General features: G+C 31.0%; 2 protein-coding genes across 2 annotated transcripts in view; one reads left to right on the top strand and one right to left on the bottom strand.

Annotated features, from left to right (window-relative positions):
- The window catches only part of LOC136989359 (cholesterol 7-desaturase nvd-like), a 277556-nt gene that overhangs the window by 146138 nt on the left and 109994 nt on the right, over positions 1-21424 (top strand). The window lies entirely within an intron of this gene.
- Positions 6856-19707, bottom strand: LOC136989442 (cytochrome P450 4C1-like). Its single transcript, XM_067287598.1, has 10 exons — positions 19618-19707; positions 17964-18049; positions 14830-15011; positions 14526-14598; positions 12719-12845; positions 12484-12645; positions 10306-10479; positions 8592-8658; positions 7101-7280; positions 6856-7017 (listed from the first exon to the last, which is right to left on the bottom strand). Exons 1-10 carry the CDS (start codon positions 19705-19707, stop codon positions 6860-6862), a joined length of 1299 nt encoding a protein of 432 aa, XP_067143699.1. The 3' UTR covers positions 6856-6859.

Genomic DNA, 21424 nt, shown 5'->3' with positions numbered 1-21424 from the left:
CTCTTCCATACCACGAAGTTCATCGAATCGACTCTCCGCTACGCATAAGAGAGGTATTTAGGAGGCTAGAAACTTGTAAATTCTCTCCGCGAGCAACCCACTAGAACTTGGGGAATAGAACGAGCATGCGCTTCGCGAGCTACATAGAACTATCTGGCTCTCCTCCTGATCGGAGCATTTGTACTTGTATTTAATCGCATATTTATCCACATGTATTCAACCTGTATATCCTACCTTTAGTTATAGAATAAACGCTGTTGTTATGTTAAGACCTGTCTCCTGTTAATCTAAGGACGCCTGCCGACTTTCCGACGACCTTCCCACTAACGTTTTGTCCTCCTAGCAATTCGAATCAACGTCGAGGTCGGGTTTTACCAATTCGTGCAGTGTAAGTGGTCATTTGGAATTAACCCCTGACACCCTGCTTATATCACATAAACAACTTTTTGCTGTATTTTTTGCAATTTATAAATTATAATTTCTAGTGTAATCATAAATAAGTTTATTAACAATATACATTTAATATAATTAATTATGAACAAAATTAGATCACATTAAATTATTTCTATCGATATCCATTACTACAGATTATGAAATTACTCGAATGTCACGCACGTTAGCAATAAAAATGCAATATCGCAATAGTGTGTTTAATTATCTGCAATAAATATGCCGTATGTCCCGTAGATTGGAACTTTATGATCAACCATAGATACGAATCTGAACAGACAATTTCAGTTATTCAGAAACTTATTATTTACTGGAAACTTTATACAACATTTCTGATTTACACACGCTATTACAAAATATAATCTAGTTACATATGCTATAGTTATATATCCGTGTATATTTATTTATATATACAGTCAAACCTGTTTTTATGCGCTCTTTTTATGTGCGATTTTTATTTGTGCGATTTTTTTAATGCGAATTTTTAATTTATGCGGTTTTTTTTGTGCGATTTTTAATTTGTGCGGTATAGTTGGCGACTAGTCTCGTGCGATTCGTCATGTCTCACGTTGACTTATTATAGCTAAATAAACTTATTATAGCATAAATGCACTTATTATAGTAATATTATTGCATGAATATGCGAAAAATGAAATAATTTACTTTTTAAGTCAACAAAACACCACCTGGACAAAAATATGTAAAACAGACGATAGACCAGACGATGCAGTCAAGTGCTGACATCTGTTGTCAATAAATTCTATTTCGTACGGTTTTGAGTTATTTTCTACGTGAGACTTTTTTTATGCGTTCCCTATTCACCGCATAAAAAAAATATTTTTTTAATTGTGTTGCGAAAACTATTTTTTACAGCCATTCGTGAAGTTTCGTGCGATTTCTTTTTATGCGTTTTTTTTAATGCGGTCCCTATCCCCCGCATAAAAACAGGTTTGACTGTATATATCACATAACTTTGTCTGCCATTATATCTGAAAGTTATTATTTAGGCAAACGGTATATGTGGGATATGAATTTATAACCATAATTAAGTTAAAAATTTATGAGACGTTAATATCTATTTCTATTTTTAAAGGGCTCTTGTAATAATAGAAGCCAAAGCTGAAAATGTTCTCTTCGCCTTTTAGAACAGTTTTTACTTTGGATATGCACGCTGTAATTCAAAAATAATTTTTGAGTCGCATCTACAGTAAATATGCAATTACTTCATTTCTCTCGATTTTAAAATACAGTACTGTTGTGTAATATCGCATTAGTTAATAGTGTAAATTTTTATTTTAATTTGGAAGAGAAATCAGTATTCCTAGTAACTTGCCGCATTTCTAACATGGCATAATTTAGCCTGTAGGAAGTAATCTGTTTTTTCATGGTTCAAAAAAATTAAATGCCTAATTATTATTCCTGTTTATCAAAAAACCGAAGCACATTGTTCCACAGATCATTTTTGAAAATTTCTTAAAATTATCATCAATTATTCTCATCAGTTTTCTCAGTATGGTTCCCAATGTCGTATAAATGAAAAAATAAGAACACATCTGTTTAGATTCTGTTTTGTTTGGAAAGTGCATTCAACTTTTATAAGCATACATCTTTTCTGTTTTAATTTTTTAATTGAGGAGCAAAGTGAATGAAATAAGAATTGAAGTCAAACAGCTTGACAGTGATCAAAAACGTAATTATTTTCTTGTCATATTCACTGTATTTTTAGAAAGTAAAGAATCTATACCCAACAATATTAAATTCCAGAAAATAACAGTAAATTTATAATTCTCTCCCTAAAATATTATCTAAAATCAATAATTCTTTTATATTTTGGGTTCACTATAGAATTAATTATTCTATTTGAATTTACTTATATGATCAGAGTGGTGTTTAAATAATTTTTATTATCTGCTCTGTCGTGACCTACAACTAAGAATCATCATTATTATTAATAGTATTAAATTTATATATTTTAATTCGCTTAACTAGTTGCTCAGAAGAGAACGGCAGAACATCGAACAGAAAAACAATAGCGATTAAGATCTACGTCGAATTGTTCAAAGATGAATTATCCCGAGCAACAAATCAGATGTGTTGGAGCCATCTTGAATCCTTTTCTGAATTCGGCAAAAGTATTTGGAATGGATTTCGTAGTTCCATGTTATTGTATGAGACAAAGAGAAGACGATGGAAAAACAAAACATTCGAAACTTTTCAAAATATATTGTGACTGCATCGAAGCAATGTTGTGGTTACTAGTAATTGTTTATACTTATTGGATATTGCAAATTTTGCGAATTGCGTTATTTAGAGCTTCGTTCTCTGTACTTTTATATAGTTCCATTCTCTCGCAAATTGTTGTGTACTCAGAAGTAAAACGACAAAACGGATCAAACACTGAAGCATTCGTTTGTTCTGTCAGCATTGGATTTGTATATGTTTATGTTGAAGCACATATTGTATCGATTTGCTATATTTTTGCTGTCTGCTTTTTATTATAATGAACAGACTAAAGATTTTTTCTAAAGAAGCAGCAGATATGAAATGAACAAATAGAGACTTGCATGAAAAGCTAGAAGAATATTTCAAAAAACATATAGAGATATGAGAATTTCTAAAAAACTTCAACGAAAAATGAGAAATGCTAACCCTATTAGAGTATGGTTTTTATATGCATCTATCGTGCATCCTCTTATATGCTGCGATATTCGTGAGATAGATCCAAATTAGAAATTTTTTCTCACAATGATTTATTTGTTATTTGTAGGAGGTCGTGTTGTAGCAGGTGAACTATTTTCGACTTTTACATCCTGGGTATGTATTTACCACTTAGCAATAAGTATTGTTATATATCTTGCATGTATTTGTATTTAAATATAATATTTCTTTTATCACCAATTTCTGTTAACACTTAACACAGAAATTAGTTATAACAGAAACACGTATACATCAGTAGATGAATATTCATAAATATCAATTATGGAATCAATAGATTTCTAAAAAAAAGAGAAAATGAACGACTTCACACACTTTTTAGATTTTGCGTATTCAGGATAGATTAAAACATAGAAAAATGAAAAAAGATCAGGGAATTCTCCGTATGTGTGGATGTTGTGTTCATTCACTTTTAAGATTAACTCTAGCGCTTTTTGTTGAATATTTTTGAAATTTTACACGAAGGTTTAGTACAAGGTGTTTTGATGCTGATAAATTTCAACAGTTGAAGGACAGAGAGATGGGTGACGTGTCACATATCGAGTTTGGTCAAACTTAATGAAGATTTACTTATTATTTACATTTATTCATGTTTCTTAAAATTCAGCACTACGATCAACATTAAACTTTTTATTATTTTATAATAATTAATAATATAAAAAGTCTTTTTGAAATAAAAATCTCACATCTATCAGATGGTGCCACAAACAATTTCATCTACGGCCGGGAAAGTTACGAAATTCGTTGTGGAATTTTAATATTCACAGCGTTTAGAATAACTTCCTATAAATTAATAGATAGCTGTATATCGTACATTAAAAATACGCAATACTCTACAGATATGAAAATCTTTAATTAATAAATTTTACTGAACACTATTAATTGTTAAAAAGTTAATATACACAGTGAAATTAATAAAGGTGTTATCTTCTTTGCAGTTATATGGCGATTTCATTTTTATTTACAAACTTGACTCTGCAGATCTACCATTAAAGTTCAAGCTGAACGTAAGCATAACTCTCCTCACAAGTATTATAGGCTAGATTCAATACATTTCTTATCAAATTTAGTGTGAGTTAAGAAAGATCATTATGGAAACTTACTGCAATTTGTGTTATAGCTGAAACATCACACGTCTTGGCATAAAATAACGCTTTAATATATTAATTATAATTCATTAAATTTATACAAGGTCGAAATTGTTAATGATAGAGACTTACCTCTTTAACCATTTAGTCGAAAGATACAACTCCATAAAAACGAAATAATTAACTTAATTACATGAGAAAGTATAATATTTTTTTATGAAAACCAGAGAACCATGCTTATAGTAAGATATAATATTTATAATGATGTAAATGTGTTAAAATATTTTGTAAAAATTCAACGGTATTGTGAATTCTAGTTTAAAAACAATTTGCTGTGGTATATATTTTATACATAAAATTATTTTAAACAATATATACAGGTAAATAAATAAAAAATAACTGACTGTTTAAAACTTCGTAAAATTAATCATAAATATATAGAATGACTATTCTCATTTTGATTAATAATTTTATTAAAAGATTTGGTAAAATTCCTTTGGCTTTTTTTGTTGGTGGTTTCTTCTATATAAAAAAAGACTGCTTTGTCAAGGTATTTTGAACCTTTACTGAATGTTTTCGCTTTGTAATAGCATCGATCAATTCTTAATTCTTTACGGATGGTCAGCGGATTGTATTCTATCTCTTCCATTATCCTAAATTTAACGGGTGTGATGGCAAAAAGAAAAGAAATGTGCAGAAGAATTAAAATCGGACACCAAAACATTACTTCTATATTGTGAATCTGAAATTAGATAGAGTTTACAACAATATAATTTCCATTTGTTCTTGTCTAGATTATCAACTATAATGAAAAATTATATAATTCGATATCGTCACAATGTCGGGCTGCGAGTTTCAATCATATTGATAATTTATTTAATTGTAAAAGTAAAGTTCACAAAAACGTCCGATATGTTCACTATTGGCGCACCGGGTCGGTGCGCCAATAACATCCGATGAAGTTCTGTGTGTCCTGTTGGGAAACACCGTTGCAGGTCCGTCGGGAAGACACCTTGCGAATATTCCGTTGCTTGAAGGCTCCGCTCGGGTCCAAACGATCTCCGAAACTTCTCTCGCCAACCGTCCGGATGGCGTAACGTGGGCGAACTTCTCGAATCCCGTAACGAGACGAACTGCCCCGAATCACGTAACGAAAAGAACTTACTACACCACCTGCGTCCCTCTCTCCTTTTTCCCACACCCCAGCGTCCACTCTCCTCTTCCCGCCTCGACCCTTTCCTTATACACATGTCGTCCACGTGTCGGATGACCACCCGGTGTTTTCCCGTTCACATGTGGTCAGTCCCTCCCTCCACCGTCTTCTTGGAACGATGATCGTTATCAGCGCAGAAATGGAAGAGCGGGAATCGTGTTTACACAATTCCACCCCGACAGTAAATATATCCCTTCATCTCAAATGAGTAGTGGCTTGCCTTGTACATTATACATTTTTGTTAGCAATGTAGTCGTGTCCTTCAACTGTCTAACTCCTTTTGGGAAAAAATATTTGAATTCAAGCTGCGTAACTTCCGTTTTGCCTCAGAAATTCGTATATGTCGAATCGGTGCCTCCTGTCTCAACGATTATCATGTATAGTTTTGATTATTAATCCAATACCGTTTTGATGTTAGGGACAAACATCGGACACACAAAAACAGTGGGAATTTATAGGTCTACACATTTTTCAAACTGCATCCCAATAAACACACTTTCCAACTAATTTCTTCAGCTCGATAACAACTATAACGCTCTTGTTTGAATGAAATAATTTGTTTATGTATGAATAGAATGGTTTAATGAATACAACGAAACTAAAAAAAAATCGATTTCAGCTTTATTTTAGAATTATGTGTAGGCCTACGAAAATACCGAAATTTTGTATTAGATATTAAACAACTGTATTGCCATTAGAAATAAAATTTTCTAATGTGGCATATAATCTGCCATTACACAATGCATTACATTATAAGAGAAAGTGTGCAGTTTACACCATATTCTTTCTATTGGAATTAGAATTAGCAGATACTCTAACAAATCAAATAATTTTATGTTTTAGTAAGGGTAGAGTAAACACGTCAATTGTATATCTATTGTAATTACTTTATTTAAAAAAAAAACTATAATAACTAAGAAATAATTTAAGTAAAATGTGTACGAAATTAATTATATAAGCATTTGTTTCGTAAGAAAGGTAACGAATAAAGTATCAGCAACAAATTAAGATGTTGTACTTATTTATGAATGAAGTATCGCAATGGAAAAAGACTGATACGTTAGAAGCATTGAGCTCGAAGAACATGTAATTTGGTTTTGTTGAAATTATACTCATAGAACAAAAAAATTAACAATTAGAATTTTTATGTTTGGTTCATTAAAAATAAATTAATAAAATAATTCTAAGGAAAATAATTCAAATTTTTTTTTCTAATTTTACTTTCTGAGGAATGCGAGTAAATCTGTGGTTTAGATTTCATTGCTATTTATTGCAACGTCATTTAGAAAAAAGCAAAAGCACTGCTATTTAGAACAAAATAACAGATATTAAAATACTTTTTACGGTAACAATTTATGAGTACGTCTGCGAGAGCATTAAACGTAGAAAATATTTACGGTTTTCTTGGTTTAAATTCGAGTTGGAGTGATCGACTAGGATTAAGACTAATTCTGAACTTGAGTAAAGTCGTTTTTTCCACGTGTCTTACCTTCAACATTCTTAAGATAGTTGCCAGAATCAGTTTAATTTTCATCATGGCCGAGACATATCCTGCAAAAATAATCGTATGTGTTAATGACGCTACAGATATGATAAATTTATTATTTATCTTTTATTACGCTGAAGTTCCTCACCCAGACACATCCTGGGTCCTGCCAAAAATGGGATGTAAGAGTAAGGTAAACGTTTGGAAGAATTCTCAAAAAGAAATCTGTCAGGATCGAAAACATTTGGATTTTCGAAGACATTTGGATTTCGATGAAGATGGAAAATAGAAACAACGAATATCCAGTTCTTGGAAAATTCTTTATCTCCTGAAAGAATGAAAATTAAAATATTTCATATTCGATACGATGAAATCTAATAATCCTAAGTTTTGAGTTTTTAGTTCCGATATTAAAATGAATCTATCGTTTTCTAAATCCTAAGTTTTGTGTAAAACGTTCAGTTACGAATGGCAATGCTTTATTATTACTTTATTTTGGATATTCGACTACAGGATAGGAAAAAAGACTGCTAAACGAAAATGTGTGGTTAAAATACATTATTAGCGAGGATCGAACGTTCACATCTACTCGATGTTCTTCCTGTAGAGATTAATGCTTTCTTCGTGACGTTTGGAATATTGGCCCTGACGAAAATAACATGGACTTGACAAAGGTAATGAATATACTGGTATATATTGTTACTTCCGAATGTCTTACGTTTTCAATTTCAAAATTATATTTAAAGTTTCATACCCAAAAACAAAAGTTAAACACATTCAAGATTTTGAAACAAATCACACAGATAATAGAAAGAATACAGACACAAAATCACTACTCGAATACACCAAAAGTATTCATGTAAGAAGTACAGAGTTAATAAATGAGTTTTGTGGCCAATAAACGAACTTACTCGGTCGTATTATGTTTCTTGGAATTTTTCTATTTATTTAATTACTAATAGTTATTAGTAAAACACTATGATGTCATTTCACGTGTATCGTTTCTCTCACTCATGATCGTGAGTTCAAGAAGTTTTGGTATGGGGAAGAATTTTAGTAAAAGGAATACGTATACATGTATACATCAGATATACGACTCTTAATCAGTTTCTGATGTTTGGACTTAAACCGAATTGGACGTATACCAAACCAACTTTTCTAATAAGAAGTCATGTAAAAATCATTAATCCGTTTTTATGTAAAAACATCCCGTTTTGATGATGGTATATTAATGGGGTTGTAAAATAATTGAAACACTGTTTGAGCACATTAATAAAAAAATAAATTTTATTATAGATTTTTAAAGTTATTACAGTATATTGTATTATATTATTTAAATTATTAAATCAAAATCAAATCAAATCAAATCAACTCTCCGAAAAGCAATTTCTCGACACGATCTAATGTCTTCGATCTCTGTTTAGAAATTAATTAAACCCCTTTCGCAACGTTAGCAGATTTAATAATGTATTTATTTCTCACGATTGTCGATGTATACCAAACAAAAGTTGTATACCGAGCAAAATTTCTTTCGTCCGAACTGGACGTATTCTAAAGCAGACGTATTACGAGTTTGGTATGGGGAAGAATTTTAGTAAAAGGTATACGTATATGTATAATCAAAAATATTATTTCTTACCCAGTTTTATAGATTTTTTGATTTTCCTAGAAATTGCAGGAATAGATGGGTAAAGTCTCATGGTCTCCTACAAAAAAATGATGTAAATTTCTTTATCCAAGGATATTAAAATACACACTTCTCAGATGAAGTTAAATTAAGCAAAATTATAATTTAAAAGTTATGAGTTTAATAATTATTAATAAAATAAGCTAAATCAGCGTTTCTCAACCTGTGGGTCGCAATCTCCAAGGGAGTCGCGGTTAGAAACACACAAAAGCAAATTGTTTTCGATTGATAAAAAACCTATTCCTGTATTCAGTTTTTAGCGCTGTATTTAAAAACATTTACATTTATAATTACAGTCAAAATTCAATTAGTAATAGTACGGCTTACTTTTATTATTCCTTTGGGTGGGGGTCGCAAAATATTAACTTTATTTATAATTACTATTTGGGGGTTGCAGAGCTAAGAAAGTTGAGAATCGCTGGGCTAGATGTTTGGAAGACATTCGAAAACAGTTACGAGAATAAAAGAAATCTGTAATTAATAATAAAGAGTAAATATTTCTGAACTACTTTAACATACTTTTACTTTCTCGGCAATGTTCCTCACAATTAAAAATAATTAAATTCGTGTCAAAGTTGGCCCATGAACTGTTTTGTACATCTACACAAACTTAAATATAAACATCACGGACAAAATGTTGTGAATGGTAGCTATCGTATATAGGGAATTAAAAGGATTAAATTCTTGTGGTTAAAGGTCGAGAGGGTGAGAAGGTAAAAAACGAACATGTGTTGTATTACCTATATGGACGGATTTTAAGAACTCGTTTACTCGTTATTATCATTTACAATTTTTTAAAAATATAACTCATTACTACTCTCAAAATTCTGATTTTGCATTTCTCTAATGTTTAAAATATTAAAGTTTACATAGAAAATTCTCATAAGAGATGGCACCACATACAATGTAATTTATTATGATTATTTCTAAAGTACTTCTGGTGTTGCAGTTGATTTTTTAATATTTTTCTAATGTGAAGAATGAGTTCTCATTAAACAAAAACTTCTGTGAAATAGGAAAGAAGTCATTTTTTAAATTTCATTAAATTAGTTATGTCTGTACATAAATATTTCAACTAATTAATTTTAGTTATTTAAATATTAAAACTGGATTCGTGTAAGCCAAGTACAGTTATTTAATACGTCATAATGAGATAATTAATTATTTTTAATCATCCCACTTTGTGATCAGAACTGTCAGATTTTGAATAGAATTTAGAATACAGCGGAGCAGTGTACCTACTTCTTTTAAACAACTGAAATACCTAAAATGTTTATTTATTAGTAGAACAGTAGACATAAAGATTCTGTTAGCAAGAATATATTTAATTTTTAAGAGCTAAAACAATTATGCGCCGTAAGGTTTTCTCCAGACAAATTCACCGGCTTTTTCTCTTCACTGTCCTGTTTATAGCCTGTATGCTGTATGATTTAATCTCAAAACCACACCAAAGTTGCCACAGTCATAAAATTCCGTAAATATAATAATATCTACAAAATTAATTCAATTATGGGCATACATAAAGTGTGACATTGTATAACGTTTCCAGTTTATAAAAATTGATTTACCAGTAAGAGTATGAAAATTATAAATGCCTTATTAATCTTCTAATAATTACACTTATATCATATACACGTTATAATAAATGTCGCTAAAAATTGCCAACCTTTATCACACATTCCATATACTTCATTTTCTGTAAATCTTCATTTGTAATAAATCGATCGGTGTCATTTTCAAATATGGTGTTCAACTCTTCCTGAACTTTTCTTTGAACGTCTTCGTTTTGACTTAATAAGTATAACGACCAGGTGACGGTTAGTGCAGTTGTTTCGTATGCCTAATAATCAAAAAAATATTATCGATATATGTTTTGAATTTTTACGTGTAATACAAATTAATGCATACAGATTAATAATTGTTTATTGATTGTTTCAATGACTACATAGATTACAATTTAAAACAAGGAAATAATGAAATATTTACACAAAGTGTTATTTTCATTTGTGCACATTGCATGTGTTTAACGTTATTTTTGGATATATAAAAAAAATTCTAAGAGGTAATTTTTCGCATATTTTCAACAATAAAAGTGCTTTCAAACATGTTTTGAAACGTCATAAATTTAAAATTATATAACGATTAATATGGTGTTTCAATGATAATGTCGACAGATACGGAATCGTATTGTCGCTATGTAAAATAAGGCGACAAACTCCTTTTATTTGTGAGCTTATGTGCTAATAAATGCAGCGAAGAGAAAATACGGTATGATAATTGACGATAGTAATTTTCAAGTTATTCCAACAACGCCGTTTTGATCATACGTTTTTATGCACCTTTATCGTTAAAATTATTCGAAGAAATGTCTCCGATATTTCGCATATATTGAAAATGACTCTGTAGGAGCATGCGTAAATAATATCTATTTCTTTATTCATATGCCTATATGTTTTTATTTCATGCAGTTTGTTATATACAAGTGTACTAGGACATATCTTATTTATAGGACGTATTGTACTGGTGTTTGGTTTCTGCAATTAAGGAAAATTTATACGGAGGAGACAAACAATCTATATTGTTCACCTAGTATAACAAACAATATCTGTCTGTATTTTCTTAGCACAATATTGCCGTTGAGAACATATCACACAGGTAACACTGTCAGAAGAAAAAGATTGGTTCATTGGTGTAAACGGATATACATTTCGGGCTTAACACCTTTCTTTAGTTTTATTATTACATACTTATTAGCAAAATGATTACAGGTTTACAAATTTACAGAATGCATTAAAAAATTAAGATACACGTAAAGTGGTTTATACAATAAAACTTAATTACCTGAGATAGTAACAGTTAAACTAACGTGACTCGTAAGAAAATATACATGTAGTTGATAAAAGGAGAAGAAAAATGGGCTAGAAATTCTTTTGGCTCTACACTTATACACATTAGGACAGTATAACATGTGTAAAAATAAAAAAGAGGTAAACTTAATTCTAAAATTAAGAAAATACATATAATAGAAAAACAAGTAACTAGGATTTAACATCTATCTGGTTTTATGATTATTCAGTAATGGTTTGTATTTTGATGAGTTAGACATAATTGCCGTACACTTCGACATTATCGGAAAAAGGTTGACAGAAGCGCATACTCTTAACATCTTTGGGACCACTTGTCATTTAAATATATAAAGAGTAAAGTTTGTTAAATTATCCAGACTGTAGAATGAGAGCAACTCGTCCATCTACTTTCACATATTCAATATTCGGAAACAAAGACTTCGATGGTAAGAAAATACTAAATTTATACTATATTTATTAATACAGTATAACATTACCTGTAGTTTAGTTTAGAATTTTATATTTATTCATGAATTACTAATGGAATGTCTTTCACTAATTTGCACGTTTTCAACAAATAAATGATATCGGAAAGTTAGTCAAATAATTTTCTTTCAATTGAATGTGTGTTCTGTAACTGTGTTTTGTTAAGCTTTCACGCCGTCATGTTGTATTAAATTTATCAACATATTTTCCAAATTTATAGAAGATGAATTTATTTTGCACCATGTCGATAAATGGGAATTTCGTATATTAAAATGAGTCAGTACCTTCCAGCTATCTGTGAATTATACGTGGCTTCTCAATAATTTCACTATCGTGCTCACAATCTGCAAACATAATATAATTAACAAAACAAAAATCTACTAAGTTTGTATTCAGTTACGCATAATATAAGGAAGGGCAAATTATTCAATAATTTACGAAAAAATATCGTACCGGATGATTGTATTCGTGGGTTCAAAATGTCAAAAAATATATATATATATTCCACTTACAGCGCCGAGAAAAAATTCGATTTCTTCGCAGATACTCTCAATGGTCAGTTCTGGATTTTTATCTCTAGCATCCAAGAGAAAGTCTAACAGAGATTTTCGTTTTCCATTTATTTCAATCGTGTTTTCTTCGTCTTCACGTAGTCGGATTTTTTCAGCAATTATCTAGAAACAGAACTGAAATTTTAAAAAAATATTTGTGTGTAATTGTTATTTGAGAGCGAGAACTTTTACGAACCTCTTTTGTTAATTTCCTTAAGGTTTCCTTGTTCAATTTAAATTCTCTTCCTTTTGGTGTTAAATAAAATAAGCAGTCGAACGACATCAGAAAATTCATTGGTCTATCAAGAACTGGCTTGAATGTTCTAAAAATAAATAATTCATGAAATGTAGCGTGTTCAAATGTGAAATTGTTGTAATATGAAATGTTCAAATATTTTGAAATTGCAATAATATAATATAAACATTTATTCGGCTGAAATTCTCAAAAATTGTTGTGCTGCAGACTGCCCACTTGTTTTCCGGGTTTACATCCACATCTCTAATGCCTGAATAAGGCATATTTTAAGGATAACCTTTAAAACGTTATCCTTAAAAAAGACCTTTAGGAAGGTGTCTCCCTGACAGATTGCTCAAGTGTTGCATTCCCGTAAGTTAACAAAACAAAGAAACAAACCAGATGGAGTGCTCATCAGTGGCCAAATGGCTAAAACTATCATTGATAGTTGGCCCAGGGTTGCCGTTTAGTGAAGTTTTTTGGGCTTTTGTTGCGTTTGTAACATCTGGGAGTAATTATCCATACAATGCCTCGATAAGAAACATCCTTCGGCTGATCGCTTACTTTTGACGTTGCTGTATACAAAAAAACTAACTATCAAACTAATCACATTTCTGCGTTAGGCTGTTTTCTTGTTTGTTACGGTGACCGGCAGTGGCGATTCCGGATAATAAACGACAGATTATTTTGTGCATGTATAACTAATTTGAGTGAATTCAAACATGAATACTGTCAAGATTCCTAGCATTGTATTTTCTGTTTCTATATCTCGAACCAGAAAAGGCAAAATACACAAAACAAATTGGAAAAAAAATTTGACGCTAAGAACCGACCTTTGGTCAGTGGCGAAAAACGTGTATTATCTGGAACAAAGGAAGAATTTATGGTGGTCCCTTTTGGACAGACTTTCTCTTTAATGTTATAAAATAATAATTTCCAATGTCTAAACCTGGTTCACACATCTATAAAATGTTATAGAATTTAGTAGAAATCGGTTATCTATCGCAAATGCTACTTAGAAATTCAGTGTTCAAAAATCGACTTTCACTTTGTATCGTAACAAACTTACGACAAATTCACCGATCAAATGTGTAAGTGAACAAAGATTTGATTAAACACAAAAAAATTTCCTGAATCAAATATTATATTTGCTGAGGAGAAAGTTCGACATCAAGAATATCACTTCAATCTGTTTAATAATACATTCAAGTTGACCGGGTATTCCTGGTTCCCTAGAAAAGCACAAGATATGTGAGATTCACACGCTCAGAGGCTGACAAAAGTAATTATCAGCTCATTTTACATAATCCTGAAAAGTGATTGAAATGCGAATATCCTCAATGGTTTCATAGCCTTGATGAATAAACAGATGAAAGTATTCATACTATTGAGATTTTTCTTATGCATGTCTATATTGATGACAGAGTTTAGTTGGGGTGCCATAAACAGAAAGGAAAAATAGGAACCTCCTCCTTGGCTTATATAAATAAAACCCAACAATCAATTTAATAAATTGGTTGAATTATTATTTTCAAAAAATATGACTTGTATAAACAATCTCATAGTGTCTTTATATACGTTGTTAAAATACAATTGCTCACTAGAATTATGTTGCAAAAAGTAAAAATAAAATAGCAAAAATTTGAATTGAGTTATTTTATGCAATAAAATTTACTGATCGAAAATATCCTATTCCAAACGTTTCTATTTTATCTCGGTGATAATATAGTTCGTACAGAAAAAACAACAACTCGAATTAAATACTTACGCATTTATTAATTTTTCATAGTAAGAACTTCTTTCTCTAAAAGTAGAATCCTCTTTAACTCCAAGAATTGTATCTGAAATAAATTTTATATATTAATAATATAAACAATATAACAGGCATGAAACTATTATTCAACAAATTTTAAAATTAATAATGTAATTTATATTTATTTCTTTAATAATTATTAAATTTGACAGCTATAAATTTTTGTGTCAATAATTTATATCAAGAAACTATCATAAATCTTTATTTATAAAATACTGTATAAATTACTCAGATAGACAATGAAATACATTTTGCATACCATGCAAGATATTAAATCCGCACAGTTTAACAACAGGTACTATGAAAACTTTCTCGTTTTCCATCAACACCTCAACTAATTCTCTGGCATTCTTCTCGATTATTGGAATAAATGAGTGCAATACTTTTAGGCGAAAAGCAGGCAACAATAGTTTCTTCCTTTCCTTGTAACCTTCATCACTTCTGAAAAATATTTATGGATATTATACAACTTTTTCAGGGTTGCTTACACGGGATTTTCATTTTGATCGCTATTTTATATATGAAGTTAAGTGAATTAATGGCAAATTAAATAAATATAAATTAAGAAACTTCCTAATTAATAAAATCAAATGATGATTATTACTTTTATTGTTATGTAAGCTAATGCATGGCATTGAGAACTGTAACCTATTAGCACCATTAATATAGTTCCTACATTCGACGTACAGAAATATATTGTATGCTGCATAGCTATATTAATTTGTATCCCACTGAATAAAGTCACACGCCTGTAAATTTGAATGACTGACTTTCAGATGTTCGAGATTCCATGGTTACGTTTTTTCAGATTCTGAATTGTGCTTTATATTTTTCAGAGTCTATGTAATTATGTTTACTATAAATTAAAATTCTGTGACCATAGAGACATATTTAAATATATGATTCTAGCAACAATAGTTAGTACCATAATGCCATGTTGTCTTTTTGTATCTCCATTCACCTGCAAAACACTTGATATCGAGTGATTAAAACTTACTTAATCGATTAAAATCATCAAAAAAAGAATTGTGAATCGATTGGACGATTTAAGCTTGGATTCTCTGTTATCCAGTAGTCTGACTTTAATCCGAAGAATGAATCACTGTTCTCATCAATAAATAATAAATGCCAGCATATCAGCTGATTTGATTGAGAGACGGGACTATCTCAGTTGGGGGTTAAAGTAATTTCACCAAAAGTAGTAGTTGTCCATATCCACTACTAATTAATACTGGTCAACTACTAATATTTGAAAAGTAATGCATGTTAAATTAATTTTGATAGCTCTGCAAGTAAAAATGCTAAAATAATTGCTTTTATATGATAATACACTTTTAAATGTTGGCAATAGATTGTATCAATTACGTGAGACGTATGTTGTCGTAAATATTGCGTCTATAGAAAAATTATTGGGCTGCAATTTGAAAAAATTGCAAACCTGTAAATGACTGTTTTTTCCTGTCTGTCTCCTCTATCTTTTCTTAATCTCGACAAACCAGTTAGATAGATAAAGATCGTGACCAGATATGAAAAGACTAAGGGCAAAAGGCCATACTAACTATATACGAACGTCTGGTTTGAAAAAGAAGTAACGTTATTTCGACTCATAATTTTTCCGTGAATGCAGATAGATAGATGACTGACAAAACTTTATTGCTAACAGCAAAAGAATGGTGTACAGAGGCAAGACCACTACTAGAAGAATTGAGAACATTGTAACAAAACGCTGCAGCCCAACATTGTGAACGTGTCACAATAAATAATCGCTCGTTAAAATTTGTTTAATTTATTTGGTTACGGCAATGTGACACGTTAGAGATCTGCCAAAGAGAATGCATCCTAGAAAAACTTTTATGCAAAGCTGGCTCAAATTTAAATGTTACTATATGGGAGAAAACCCAGGTAACTCCACGTGAGCGGTCCATTTTTAATGCCCGAACACACAAACAATGACTGGTGTTTGGTGGTTTTATCCACTCAATTACTAAAGGGTACTTATTGGACTGTAATTTGAAAAAAATTGTACACTTATAAATTTTCTTTATTAGCTGTCTGTCTCTGTCGTTCATGATTAATCTCGAGAACAAAGTTAAATATAAGTTGAGACCGGACATGGAAATTGTAAGAAAAAGAGAACAGTTTATATACCAGACATGGGCAAATGCGGCTTTTGCTAAAAGTGTTAATTTCTGCTTTTTATTATTATTTTTACAATTTTATTTCTACAATTTTCTGAAAGTATGAAATTATATATATGTAATATTTAGTACTTTATTTCCAAGTTGGTGCAATAAATTAAATTGACATTTCAAATCTATTTTTTTAAAACAAGTTCTCGACCTGAATGAGGGACACCCCTGTCTCACTATACTATCTGCCATGACAGTACAGAACTGTAGCTCTCATGCATTTCGCAAAACCTTCATTTCGGTTTCCACAGAACTCTTGCTTGCCCACATCTCTTATATACAAACTTCCGATTTTTACTGAGAGTCACGTTATTTCAATTCAAAAAATTTCCCGAAAACAAAGTTACATACATAACTAGCACCACTGTATTGCTAACAGGAATAGTATAAGGTAGTGTACAAGGGCAAAACACTCCTAGACTCAACTTTGGCAAGTGCTATGTGCTACCATAGCAGTAAAGGCATAATGGTGCATCGATGTTTCGCTGTATCATTGTCGCGAAAATTCAATAAATATAATACAGTAGAGCGTCGTTAATCCGAATCAGTTTGGGACTGGGGTTGTTCGAATAACTTATTTTCCGGATAACCAATTATGTACAAAAAAAAATATATTAACCTATTCCATGTTGAAATTTTTTTCCGTTGCGTGTCGCTAAGCGTTGAATTTCTGTCGATGTTAAGCTTAATGCTAATTTTTAAAGTTAATGATCGTAGCTATTGAATCGTTGAAAATTATTTTTTTATTTTGTACAAACGAAATAAATATATTGAAAAATATAAAAACATAAAAATTATATTTTGGAAAGTATCAAAAACATTCGATTCAGCACAACACAGTTCAATTGGAACGCTTTCGGTTAACCAACGTTTCGGTTGATTGGCTTTCGGATAAACGACGCTCTACTGTATATATTTTTTAAAATTATATCTTTTGTTATAAGAATTAAATTATTTTGATTATTTTGTTTAATTTTTTCCGATAGATGGTGCTACATGTAAAGTCAGCAGTTTAATGTAGACAGAAGTTAATCGATATATCTCATAATAATAATCTCATAATATTTGAAGTGTTAACTAAACTATTTTCAGTTACTTTTGAAACTTTTAGGCAGTTATTTATTATGATGTGATAATTTTATATGAGTCGTAAAATACTAAATATTACTCGAAATAATACAAATAAATGTTTACAAATGATTACCTCATGAAAACCGAATCTCCAATCCAATCTATAAATCCTCCATACAGGACGGATTTGTTAATGCATTGGGAATCACTTAGTAGTGTCTAAATACAAATAAATAAGTGTGAATTTTAATCAGTAAATAATAAAATTAATAAAATCTGTTATAAAAAACAAGTCAAAACTAATTACACTGATGAAAAGTATCATATCTAATGATTGAAAGACCATTTGCAAACACCTAAAATTTAATGGTTGACATTTTCATGAACGAGCAATTTGTCATATAGAACAGGGGTGGCCAACAAGTCTATCGGGATCGACCGGTCGATCGCCAAGCCAATTTTGGTCGATCGCTAGCGATGTTTTGATATAATGTATTATATTTGTAACCGAACGCAACTGTATGCATGAAGTAATGACTCGACTCATAAGCAGTGAGTGCACTTCGTACTGAAACTGTGTATATACATAGTATGTATTTCACACTTCCCCCTCCCCACTTAGACTATGCCTATGACAACAAGTCGATCGCGACACATTTTTACGATAAAAAGTAGATCTTATGTGCACAAAAGTTGGCCACCCCTGATATAGAATACCTGTGCAAAAAATGTTGAATTTTGGACTGTTTAACACATATTTGCTGATGCAGAGAGGAATCTCGGATCCTCAGGTTTGAACGTTATTCATGTTCATGACTTTGAAAGAAAAAAAAAGTCGCATGATCTGAGAACGAAATGTTTGACAGAAAGTTCAGATCTCTGTCAATTTTGAAAAGGAAGTCGCTTCCGTGCTCTTTCTCGTGGCTTGCATTCCCCAGAATCGTTTATTATCATGAATTTATCCTCTTGGTATCTGTTCTGTTCTTTCTGGGAAACATGGCGTAAGTTGTTTTGCGCTAGAGCTTCGCATTTAAACTCTGCAAACAACGTGAAATCTATGCCTGCCTGAGCTTTAACGCTATTTATCTTTCTTAGTCGGCAAGTTGGGCATCTGCTTCTCTTGCTATTTTCGCCCCATGATGTGTAATTTCATTATTAGGTGGTTAAGTTTGTTACAAAGGATTTTACGTGCGGAAGAATGCCTTCCGGGAGTGTCTTTTAAGGGAACTGGCCCTTATTGAGGAGTTACAGACATGGAAAAAACCAGGAAAACTCTACGTGGCCATCTATCCCAATGTTCAAGGAATGACACTGCTTTACAGCTGGTGGGCGATCTCATTTTTGCGCAGACAGCTAACAGCGCGCCCGCTGGCGACTAAAACATATTCTAAAATTTGTATGCAGTAATACTAACTCCTAGACAAAACAAAATACCTAACTGGTCTAAAAATTTTTGATTTGTCAAATTGTTGTCATAATTCAAAATCAAAGTATTTATTATTATAATTATATATTTTAATTCGTTTTTATCAATTGATAGCATTTGTTACCAATTTCCAAACAAGCATTAATAGGTATATCGCTCAAACACAACTGATAATGCGTGATTAACATTTTCACAGTGCAAATAGATTTTTACGCCGTTTGACGATTTTTTTTAATTGTCACCAAACAATTGTTATAAATTTGTGCTTTTTGTTTTTGTTTAATGTGATATTCTGTGACATGACATTCATTTATATTATATGACTTCATTTGTTGATTTATATATTTTTGTAGGAACTTACTTGAATATAATCCGGACGATACAAGAACAAGCATTTCGCAATTAGTAAATTTAAAGGAAAATATCCTTTGTTGTACGTGTGATTCAACATTTCCACAAACGGTATTGAAGAACCTGGCAACATAGAATTTTTATATAAAAATTTTTATTTTTAGCGATTATGAATACAAAAATAACATCTAAGTAAGTTAATAAATAAACAGGTTTTATTAATTTCAAAGAAAATCCTTTTGACAATTTCACAAATATAAATTATAGTTCGGTATTTTCAATATTTTCTGATTGACTGTAAAAAAATCTTTGCCTTTATATGTCACTTAATTAATATAATCAATATTGTAACAATCTAACTGTCAAATTATATGTGCAATAGTAAAGAAAATCCACTAAATAATTTTATGTTACTTGAGCTCTTCACGTGTAAACCTTCAAAACTTTTCATTCGTTATACTCTGAAAATATAAATTTTTGATGACAGCACCCATGAAAGTAATTAATGTCATTCTTTTGTTCACTTTTTGCCATATTTGCCACAAACTGTTCAAAATTTCGTTCCACATTCTCAAACTACTTCTGCCATGTTTGCTGACACTATAGTACACACGAAGTCACTTGTAACCTTTCACTTTACTATCCATCACTGTTATATGTAACAGAGGGACAGTATGGCAATCCGTAAAAATTGACTCCAAAGTTTTATACAGTTTTTGATTGAGCAGCTCTTCAAACATAGAAAAGTGCAAAAAAATTTGGGGTTTTTTCCCGTATATATAGACGTTACTGTGTGGGATGCACTATTTTGTACAATATGTTTAGTTTAATAACTCATGCTGTTTATCGAAAAGTTTCTCAAATTTTGCACTGACGTTTGCCTGTTACGGGGATCGATGCTATTAAATTTTGAGTCGTTAACGATGTACGGGGTGGAAAGATAAAGGTAGTCGTGTTTCATATCTCGAGTAGAGTCAGATTTAATTACGATTTTAATTGTTATTAGCACAAAATTTCTTTCAATAAAACTCATCCCTCTCCTCAACATTAATCTTTTTGCCATTTTATAATATTGAAAAATATAAGATATAAGATATACATCACATCAGTGACGTAGCCTGAGTGTCAGCCGCCCGGGGCGGAGGGAAATTTCGCCACCCCTTATTTAGATATTATTATTATTTATTGTGAAATTTTGCTGCCCCCTTAAAGTGCCGCTCAGGGCGGGCAGCCCCTGCCGCCCCCACTACGCTACGCCACTGCATCACATACGCAATTATATATGTTGCACAGAAAGATAAGCAACTCAGATGGATTTTTTTTCTTATATCTTTGTTAAATGATCACGTCATAACCTGGCAACTCGTTTTTAACATGTAATGAATTATGTTATTAGGATGATTAAATGGTAGGATTATTTTAAAAAACAAATAAAACAAAACTGTAATTTGGCATTTACTTTATTTTGATAAAACAGAAAGATAATATATATATGATTCTAATTGGGTAACGAGCATTATTTTAATTTTGTAATATTATAAATGAAAAATATATATTGTCTTTTGGTTTCAAGTAGTAAGTAGCAGAATTAAATTTTTTTTTTAAATATACCATCTTGTATTTTGTACTAAACCGTTTTATGCATTTTATGAGATATTTTCTTGTTTTATTTAATAGAGAACTTCTTATTGTGATTAAAAAAACTATACAGTAGAGCGTCGATAAGTGGAACGTCGGTAAGTGGAATGGTCGGAAAGTGGAACGATTTTCAGTCGGACTGTGTCGTGCTGAATCGAATGTTTTTGATACTAAATTTA

The sequence above is a fragment of the Centruroides vittatus genome, unplaced genomic scaffold (assembly GCF_030686945.1).
Source record: "Centruroides vittatus isolate TY-2023 unplaced genomic scaffold, ASM3068694v2 contig_1295, whole genome shotgun sequence".
Lineage (NCBI taxonomy): Eukaryota > Metazoa > Arthropoda > Arachnida > Scorpiones > Buthidae > Centruroides > Centruroides vittatus.
This window is presented reverse-complemented; position numbering and strand designations above follow the sequence as displayed.

Coding starts and splice junctions, on each gene's coding strand:
- LOC136989442 (XM_067287598.1), bottom strand. CDS start 19,707: ATGTTGAATCACACGTACAACAAAGGATATTTTCCTTTAAATTTACTA. Junction 18,050..19,617: donor ATCGTCCGGATTATATTCAA/GTAAGTTCCTAC, acceptor ATTTGTATTTAG/ACACTACTAAGTGATTCCCA. Junction 12,646..12,718: donor TAAGGAAATTAACAAAAGAG/GTTCGTAAAAGT, acceptor TTCTGTTTCTAG/ATAATTGCTGAAAAAATCCG.